General features: G+C 46.1%; 1 protein-coding gene across 1 annotated transcript; it reads right to left on the bottom strand.

The window, feature by feature from the left end:
• Window positions 1-1,125: 1,125 nt before the first annotated feature.
• Window positions 1,126-2,149, bottom strand: LOC149829716 (uncharacterized). Its single transcript, XM_090015276.1, has 4 exons — window positions 2,106-2,149; window positions 1,657-1,780; window positions 1,387-1,425; window positions 1,126-1,293 (listed from the first exon to the last, which is right to left on the bottom strand). The coding sequence occupies exons 1-4, from the start codon at window positions 2,147-2,149 to the stop codon at window positions 1,126-1,128; spliced, it is 375 nt and encodes a 124-aa protein (XP_089871402.1).
• Window positions 2,150-10,381: the final 8,232 nt, after the last annotated feature.

Raw genomic sequence — 10,381 nt, 5'->3', positions numbered from 1 at the left:
GTCACCCATGGCAAAGTTGAGCTTCCTACGCTGCTGATTGGCATAGCTCTTCTGCCTGCTTTGTGCTGCGACCAACCTCTGTCGGATCAACCGTACCTGGTCTGAGTAGTGCTTGATGGCCTCTGGTGACTCCACTGCTCTCACTCCAACCTTATTTCAGCACACTGGGGATCTACATGGTCTGCCATACAGAGCTTCGTATGAGGCCATACCAATGCTAGCAGGGTAACTATTGTTGTATGAAAACTCTACAAGCTTTACAGCCTATCTCACTCTCCTGCCCAATCTAACGCGCATGCTCTAAGCATATCCTCTAGTGTTTGTATCATGCGCTTTGTCTGACCATCAGTTTGTGGGTGAAAAGTCGTGTTGAACTTCAATGTGGCACCAAGGGCCTTCTACAACTGGTGCCAAAAATGAGACATAAAATGAGGGTATCGATCTGACATGATCGAATGTGGCACCCCGTGAAGCCAGACTATCTCATCCACATAGAGGTCTGCTAGACTCTCCAAGCTTTGACTGATCCTGATCGGTAGAAAGTGGGCACTCTTCGTTAACATGTTCACTATCACCTAGATGGCATCGTGTTGACAATGGGTCCACGGCAACCCTATGATGAAGTCCATTAAGTTGTCATCCCACTTTCACTCTGGAATGTTTAATGACTGAGGAAGTCCACCAGGTCTCTAATGCTTGATCTTCACGTACTGGTAGGTAGACACCGAGACACAAACTCTGCTACGTCCTGCTTTATCTTGTTCCACCAATACATCCGTTGGAGGTCCTTGAACATCTTAGTAGAACTTGGGTGAACAAAATACCTCGACCGGTATGCCTCACTCATCAGCTCCTCCTGCAGTGCCTTTGGAACCCACCATCTGTCTTTGAACATGATGGTTTCATCCTCCTCACGACAAAACTATGCATCATGCTTCTGGGCACTCATGCACAACCTCTCAAACTCTAGATCGATTGACTGAAGCTCCTCAATGTGGTCTATAATCTTAGGTTACGCCTGCATCCCCGCATAAAGGATGCATCCAGAATCATCTGCAAATGGTTGTCATCTCACAAACTCTTTGATCATATCCCAAATATGCCCTATTAAGCTAAGTATCATGACTAAAGCCTTCTGCTAAGCGTGTCTGCCACTATATTTGCCTTACCAGGGTGGTAGGTGATGGAGAACTTGTAGTCCTTCAGGAACTCCAAACACTTGTGTTGCCTCAAATTAAAATCACATTGTGTGAATATGTACTTGAGGCTCTTATGATCAGAGAGGACCTCAAACTATTTCGCATACATGTAGTGACACAAGATATTCAGTGCAAAGACAATTGCCGCTAACTCCAAGTCATACGTGGGGTAATTCTTCTCATGCACCTTTAGTTGTCGAGAAGCGTACGCGATCACCTTTCTATGCTGCATCAAGACACAGTCCAGTCCGGTCCCTGAAGCATCATTGTGCACAATGAATCTACCTGTCCCAAAAGGTAAAGTTAATATTGGGGCCGTGGTCAACCTCCTCTTCAGCTTCTGAAAGCTCTCCTCACATCGAGGTGACCAAACCAACTTTATCTTCTTCTATAAAAGTCGAGTCATTGGAGCCGCTATACGAGAGAAGTTCTCAATGAATTGACAGTAGTAGCTCACCAATCCCAAGAAACTCTTGATCTCTAAAATTGTCTTTGGTTGCTTCCAAGACAACATTGCCTCCACCTTGGCTGGATCGACCTCAATGCCCTTCTTAGAGATCACGTGGCTGAGAAACATCACCCTGTGGAGCCAAAACTCACACTTCAAGAACTTAACATAAAGTTGATGTTCTCTCAGTGTCTGCAACACAATCCACAGATGCTCTCACTACTCCTCCACGCTCTCAGAGTAGATAAGAATGCCATCGGTGAATATAATGACAAAAGAATCCAACCATAAACTGAAGACCCGATTCATCAGGTCCATGAATGTTGCAGGGGCATTGGTAAGTCTAAAAGACATCACCAAAAACTTATAGTCCCCGTATCTGGACCTGAATGTGGTCTTTAGAACATCCTCTGCCCTGATTCACAACTGATGGTACCTGAAACAAAGATCTATCTTACAGAACCAGCTCCTTCTTCAACTCAACCAGCTCTGCAAGTGCCATGTGATACGGTATTCAGGAAACTGGTGTCGTGCCAGGCATTAGCTCGATTGAGAACTTGATCTTCCTGTGAGGTAGCAAACTTGGCAAGTCCTCGGGAAAGACGTTCAAAAACTCATGTACCGCGTCCAACTGCTCCAAATGTGTCACCTAACTGTCTGTCGCAGACACACTGGCCAAGAACACCATACAACCTTGCTTATGGTACTTGGAGATCTTCAATGTCGAGACAATCTTCACCTCGCTCGTTCATCAAATCGCCTAAAACACCAATACAAACAAATCAGGGCGCTCTAACGGAACCTCATTTCTCCAACACTAAAGAGTAGCATTGTATTTAGACAACCAGTCTATACCCAAAATGACATCATAGAAAGTCATGTTCAGTATGATCAGGTCAGCAAACAACTCATGCCCCTCGATGATCACTCAGACTGTAGGAAAATATTTCTCGCAAGAAGAAGATGTACCCATCGGAGACATCACGTAAAAAGCCTTCTTGAGGCTAGATGTAACAAGATCAAGCAAACTCGCAAAGGAGGAGGATATAAAGAATGGGTAGCACCAAATCAAACATCACACGAGCATAGTGTTCAAAGACTACGAAAATACCTTCGAGCAGGTCATTTTGATTACCCTGTGTGGCAGTTGTTGCAGCGTACACTCTCCTGTTGGTCCTCTGTTGCGCCTATTGTTGAGGCCTATGTTGCTACTATTGTTGTCCTCCATGAGTCGTTGGCTTGTTCGGACAATAGATAACGATATGTTCGGGCTGTTGGCACTAGTAGCAGACTCCCTTAAAGAGTGGACAAGAGCCCTAATGATGACTCTTGTTGCACCTTTGATGTAACGCCCCGGATTTCCAAAACAAAGCTAAGTTAAAATTTTCATGAATTTCTTTTTTTTTTCTTTGCAGCGGAATTTAGAAAAGCTTTTAGCAACGGAATCAGACGATAATGAGTCGTCAGTTTTAGAAAACTCCAAGCACGTTGCAGGTATGTGGCCAAGCAACTCATTGACCACCAAAGTGTTCCATTTATCGAAAACCACTTGTTTATTACAACACTACTGCTTAGAAAAGCAGTGTAGGTTCAATAAAAAGGAAGCAGTACAACTCTGTCTAGAGAAACCCTGGAACTCGACGCCGCCTTGCTCCGCATATCGCCACGCAGGTACAACACCTGAAATCCCCATGAAACGGGGTCAGAACCACTGATGGTCTGGTAAGCATGCAGTCATACATCCATTCAACTCAAATACAATAATGACCACTCAGGGTCGCAATGCGCAATAACGACGCTCAAGCCTCCAAGACTTAGCGTATATCGCAAGAGCCTCCTCAGGGCTATGAGTTGAACATCCGCTCGAGTCCTCATGACTTAGAGCAAGCCTTTTCAGGGCTGTGATTTGAATAGCCGCTTAAGTCTCCACGACTTAGCCATGACCTCTTTCGGGTCTCAAAGTGATGTCTAGCTCAAGTCTTCATACTTGGCACATCCGTATCCCACGCATCTAAGGACAACTCCTCGAGCTTTGCTTAGTCGTGCGGATACAACACGGGTCTTTGCCCAGTCGGTCCAGTAGTATACCGAACATGACACCTTCACAAAGGTTATGCAGGACTGACTCAACACGTCATCCACTCATACATTCAAAGCATCGCTGTACCTAGAGCTAATGCATTGTTTGATAATTAACCGCTCCCGCCTTTGGTACGCAGGTAGAGCTATTGTCCGGGCATCAACGCGACGTTCTGGGGGTTGATTATTCTATGTATTTTAGATACCCCAGAGGCCTGTTGACCCTATCCATAGTAGGGCAGTGTGTTTCAACTGGGAGAATCCTACTAGGCCCATATTCGGATGCATCCTCTACTTGCAGTAGTTGGGTTCAATCCTTAGATCTTAAGGATAACCACGACCCCAAAACCCATGAGTGACTGAGGCCATCGTGGACTCTATCAGGTCCAAAGTAAAATACATGTCACTGAAGGCTGTACCATCACTGTCATTCCACAGTGAGCATAATTCCTGAAGGGGTCTGCCAGTCTTACAATTACTTGGACAGAATCTGCATGCCATTTAGGCAGCCCGTGCTTTCAGCACTACGGGAGTATGTACCCGACCCCATTCAGTCTTCCCCAACACAGTCATTACTGAGGGGGTACCCCTAACACGATCTTCAACCGCGGGGTATGTGCGACCTTAAGTCTTATTCATATGCATGCAGAACACCGCTCTTTGGCACTTCGGCCACCACGAGCATCACACCTCTTTGGGTGGAAACAACACACTCTGGCTCTTCGGCCCTTACGAGTCTGGTTGTGTAACCGTTCTCAATGAGCATGCATATGACTCGATCTAAATAGATCGGCTACTCGGCGTATTTTTACACAACGAGTCCAAACCTAGCCAAGGCGCAACCTCTACTCCGGCTCAGCGGCCCTTACGAGCAAGGTGCCCTTGCAGGCACAAGGATACGAGCCGATCTGGCATCGTTCCATCAACGGACATCATTATGCCGTTCCATTGGTTCCGGCAGCTCTTCTGCCAACCATTTCGTCAGCACCTCCCCTGCTCTACCGGCAGTGGTGCGACGAACCCTTCTACGTTGTAGAGGCAAACCATGAACTGGGTAGCACTATGCTATATGTCAGAGTATCCTGCTACGTTCTTTCTGAGCTATTCTTAGCTTCTTCAGAAATTTCAGCAGCACTTCCTCTCTTTTACGGAGAAAGCGTGCGTTTCTTTTATCCATTTCAGCGGCATCTCCCCTCTTTGGTAGGAAATCGCCACGCTTAATTCGGGAAATGGATGCGCACCGTTGTGCGTACTTTGCATCCATCAAGGTTGCAGGAACCCTTGGCCATAGCCAGGCCATACGAAATTGACATAGTCATTACGTAAAGAGCATTTTGCCAAAAACCGAAGCCTTTCTAATAGGGGCTTCATTCGTCAAGCAGAATCTTGAAGGAGGAGCGGTCAAGGAATCGCATGGGCGATTTGGAGTTTGATCTCCATTTGAACGCTCATTTATGCGCTATATATGTAGTATAAGCAGAAGCCTGTGCTTTATACAGCGGCGGCGTAAAGAAATGCATATACTATTGTTCAGGGTGTGTAACTGAACGAAATATTCTACATATATAACAAAGCAGAAGCCTTGGCATCGTTCGACGCAACGGCGTAAGTAAATACATTGCAGAAAGCAGGAGCCTTGGCATCATACGACGCGACGGCAAAGGTAAATTACATAGCCTGTGCGATATAAGACGCGTCGGCAGAATCAACAGATATACACCTAGATCCGCATCCAACGATAGTTGCGATGCGAGCGGGTGAACACCGAAGTGTCCTAAAGGGCTCAACCAAGAACTAAAGCGAGATACCATTTTGAAGAACGCAAATACTGCGTGTTTGAACATAGATATATCCGACGATAGTTACGAGACGAGCGGGTGAACACCGAAGTGTTCAAAAAGGGCTCAATCAAGAACTAAAGCAAGATACTACTTCAGAAAGTATATTCTATATACAAACAGTCAAATATTTGAGAGAGATGAATCAACGAAGCGAACTTACTTCAAATCGTGGAAGAAACGGCTCCGGGTTGCTTCTTTAGCTTCGAGCCTTCCTTCGAGAGGTCAGACTAAGTCAGATGAAGCTGACTTAGTTGAGAAAGAGGTAGAGTAGGTCAAGCTACTCAACCTAAGTGGTTTGAACCAAACAGGGTTCGATCCAAGTCAACTGGGTTCAGCAGGTTCGAACTCAGCTCAAGTAGGCTAAGTCTGGGTTCAGAAATCCAAACCAGAATCTGGACCAAAAAGGACTTTGACTTTGACTTTAAACCCAACTAGGTTCAAGTCAAGTCAACTGGGTTTGGACCAGGTCAAGTGGGTTCAGACCCAGGTCAGGTGGGTTAGGACCAGGTCAGGCAGGCTCAGGCTAAGTCAGGCAGGCTCAGACCAGGTCAGGTGGGCTAGGCTAGGTAGGGGAGGTTTAGGAGAGAGAGAGAAGGCAAGAGAGAGAGGGGGTCGATTTTTATGAGAAGAGAGAGAGTGGGGAGGGCTATTTATAGCTCATGCCCACCTCCTCTTGGATTTTCTCATGCCCCTTCTACCCCCTTGGCTTCTTTTTAATTCCAAGAGGTTCCTTGGTGTGGGGCCCACTTGGATATTCCATGGGATATTTTTGTGGGTCCCACCAGATATTTTCTGAGGAATATTTCTGTGGGTCCCACCAATATTTCCGTGGGTCCCGCAAGAATTTCGGGTTTCCGGCGATTTTTTTCCGAAAAATTCTGAGTACGCCATTTTCTTCGTATTGACGTAACTAAGAAAGTTGGCTCGTGGGAATCCTTTGATTTCATTTAGGTAGGAAGTTATGGCTTCCAGAGTGTTTGAGCATATATTCGCGATTCGACGAATATCCTAAGTATAACTGGCTCGCAGGAATTGATTCGTTTTGCATTCTGAGAAGAAATGCTATTTTTACCGGTAAATGCCTCATGAATTTTATTCAGATATTTTCTGAAAAATTGCGGGTCTTACATCATTACCCCCTTAAAGGAATTTCGTCCGCGAAATTCAGCTAAGAGTACAAAGTGAAGAGTTCAGGATATTTATCCCGCATATCCGATTCAGGCTCCCAAGTGCAATCATCGATTCCATGATGTTGCCACCTCACTTTAACAAGTGGAATGACCTTCGTTCTTAGCACTTGCTCCCGTCGGTCCATGATCTCCACTGGCCTTTCTTCTACCGTCATATCTTCTCGGATGTCAATGTCTTCATGTTGAATGACGTGAGAAGGATCATGAACGTACTTTCTAAGCATTGATACGTGAAATACATCATGTATTTGCGCGTATTGTGGTGGCAATGCTACTAGGTAGGCAGTCTCTCCGATCCGGCTCAAAACTTCGAAGGGACCAACGAATCTTGGGCTGAGCTTCCCCTTCTTTCCAAAACGAAACACACTCTTGGTTGGAGAGACCTTGATAAAAACCTTATCTCCAACCGCAAAAGTGAGTTCCCTACGCCGCTGATCGGCGTAGCTCTTCTGTCGACTCTGAGCAGTCAGTAGCTTCTTTCTGATCATGTGGACCTGCTCAGTATAATGCTGCAACACAATGGGCGAGTCCAAGGTTCGCTCACCCACTTCACCCCAATGGATTGGTGATCTACAGGGTCGTCCATACAAGGCTTCATACGGTGTCATCCCAATGCTAGCGTGGTGGCTATTATTATAAGCAAATTCAGCCAACGCTAGGTGGGAATCCCAATCACCTTTCCATTCCAGCATACAAGCTCTTAGCATATCTTCAAGAGTCTGTATGGTTCGTTCTGATTGCCCATCTGTTTGGGGATGGAATGCTGTACTGAACTTGAGTTTCGTCCCCAGGGCTTTCTGAAGCTGCTCCCAAAAGTGAGAGGTGAACTTCGGGTCACGATCGGATATGATCGAAATCGGCACTCCATGGAGTCTAACGATTTTCCGAATGTAGATCTCCGCCAATCGTTCAGTTGAGTATCGAGTGTTGATTGGCAGGAAGTGAGCAGACTTGGTGAGTCTGTCCACGATCACCCATATTGAGTCATGTTGTCTCTTGGATCGAGGCAATCCAACAATGAAATCCATCGTAATGCCTTCCCATTTCCATTCTGGAATCTCGATCCGTTGCATCTTTCCACCAGGGCGCTGATGTTCGATCTTAACTTGCTGGCAGATCAAACACTTCGAGACAAACGTAGCCACATCACGTTTCATACCCCTCCACCAGTACTTTCCCTGTAAATCTCGGAACATCTTCGTACCCCCAGGGTGGATAGTATATTTGCTACTATGGGCCTCCTGGAGTACTTCCTGTCTTAGCTCAGGGTTATTTGGAACCCAAATCCTTTCTTCCATCCATATTCCTCCATCTTCTTTCAAATGGAAGAAAGTATCATCTTTTTCAGCACGAGCTTTCAATTCCAAGTACTGGGGATCCTTGAACTGTTCGGCTACGATGCGATCGAGGAACTCAATGTGGATCGTCAAACATGACATTTGGATTATGCCAGAATCAGCCAAAAATGGCTTCCACTTGACGAAATCCTCCATCAACTTCCATTGTCCGGTTAGGCTGGCCAGAGTGCCAACAGTCTTGCGACTAAGGGCATCTGCCACAACATTCGCCTTTCCAGGGTGATAGGAAAGCGTGAATTCATAGTCTTTGAGGAATTCCAGCCATCGCCGTTGCCGCATATTGAGTTCTTTTTGAGAAAAGAGGTATTTTAGGCTTTTATGGTCCGACATGACCTCAAATTTCTCTCCATAAAGGTAGTGTCGCCAAATTTTAAGTGCGAAGACTACCGCGGCAAGCTCAAGATCGTGGGTTAGATAATTTTTCTCATGGACTCTCAATTGTCGTGACGCATAGGCGATTACTTTGCCATGCTGCATCAACATACAACCCAGACCTGTTCCCGAGGCATCGGTATAAGCCACGAAGCCTCCCTGACCAGAAGGTAAGGTAAGGACAGGGGCAGTGGTAAGCCTCTATTTGAGAACCTCAAAGCACTCCTTACACTGGTCAGTCCATTCAAACTTGACTCCCTTTTTAAGTAATTTCGTCATCGGTACGGCGATTCGGGAGAAGTCTTGTATGAACTTCCGATAATATCCGGCAAGTCCAAGGAAGCTACGGACCTCAGTGATATTTTCTGGCTGCTTCCAGTCCATCACAGCTTCCACCTTCGCAGGATCTACTGCGATTCCATCTTTCGAGATCACATGACCAAGGAACATCACCTTGTCTAGCCAGAATTCACATTTTGAAAACTTAGCATAGAGTTGGTTATCTTGAAGGGTTTTCAAGACGATTTTCAAGTGCTCCACGTGTTGTTCCTTGTTCTCAGAATATACGAGAATGTCATCAATAAAGACGATGACAAAGCTATCCAAATATGGTCTGAATATCCGGTTCATTAGATCCATAAAGGCAGCAGGCGCATTAGTGAGTCCGAAGGGCATTACTACGAACTCATAATGGCCGTATCTCGTTCTGAAGGCTGTCTTGGGTATATCCTCTTCCTTTACTCTGAGTTGATGGTACCCAGACCTGAGGTCGATCTTGGAGAACACCCTCGCTGTTCTGAGTTGATCGAATAAGTCCTCAATCCGAGGCAACGGGTACTTATTTTTAACAGTTGCCTGGTTAAGCATCCGATAATCGATGCATAACCGAAGGGATCCATCCTTCTTCTTTACAAACAGCACTGGGGCTCCCCACGGTGACACACTAGGATGGATGAACCCTTGTTCCATCAGTTCTTCCAACTGACACTTCAACTCACTGAGTTCAGCTGGCGCCATTCTATACGGGGCTTTGGATATCGGCGTTGTTCCAGGTAAGGATTGAATTCCAAATTCAACCTCACGAAGTGGCGGAAGTCCTGGCAATTCCTCAGGAAACACATCGGGAAACTCCCGCACCACTTCCAAACTCTCAAGGGGTTGGTCATTGGATTTTTCCACCGAGAGACTCAACAGGAAGGCCACACAACCCTTCCTAAGGTATTTTTGTACCTTAAGTGCTGATATGAGCCTTTTCTGTGGAACTGGTTTGGATAACCGGTACTCCATCTTAGGCAATCCGGGTCGAGATAGAATCACTCTGCCCTCGTGGCACAGAATCTTGGCATTATTCTGAGCCAACCAATTCATTCCCAGAATGACATCGTACTGTACCATATCGATCAGGATGGCGTCAGTAGGCAAGTGTTGCCCTGCTATCTCAATATCCAAATTTTTCACACACCGGATACATTTGGTGCGTGAACCCAACGGGTTATATACTTCGATCATTTTATCAATCGGTTGCACCGAAGCGTGGAGTAGTTCGGTGAAATCGTCAGAGATAAACGTATGAGTAGCACCACAATCAAACAAGACGTAAGCTGCATGTCCATTAACAGGTACGGTGCCTTCAATCAGGTCACCATTTTCGACTTGTTCAGTCGTTACAGCATATACATGACCTGCAGCAGGCCTTTGTTCTACTCTAGGTGGAGGTCGTTGAAACTGAGAACGTTGTGGCGCTGGTCGAGAGGGTCCGGCAGATCCGGCATTACCCCTCTGTTCATCTGCAGCCTTCTTGGCGCAATCCTTTATAAAGTGGCCCATCTTGCCACAATATAAGCACCCACCAATGTCACGAGGACATGGCTTTCCAGGGTGGTTCATACGACAC

This window comes from Nuphar pumila, chromosome 8 (assembly GCF_984573655.1).
Source record: "Nuphar pumila chromosome 8, dmNupPumi1.hap1.1, whole genome shotgun sequence".
NCBI classification, from domain to species: Eukaryota; Viridiplantae; Streptophyta; class Magnoliopsida; order Nymphaeales; family Nymphaeaceae; genus Nuphar; species Nuphar pumila.
The sequence above is the reverse complement of the archived record's forward strand: the minus strand, read 5'-3'. Positions and strand labels throughout refer to the sequence as shown.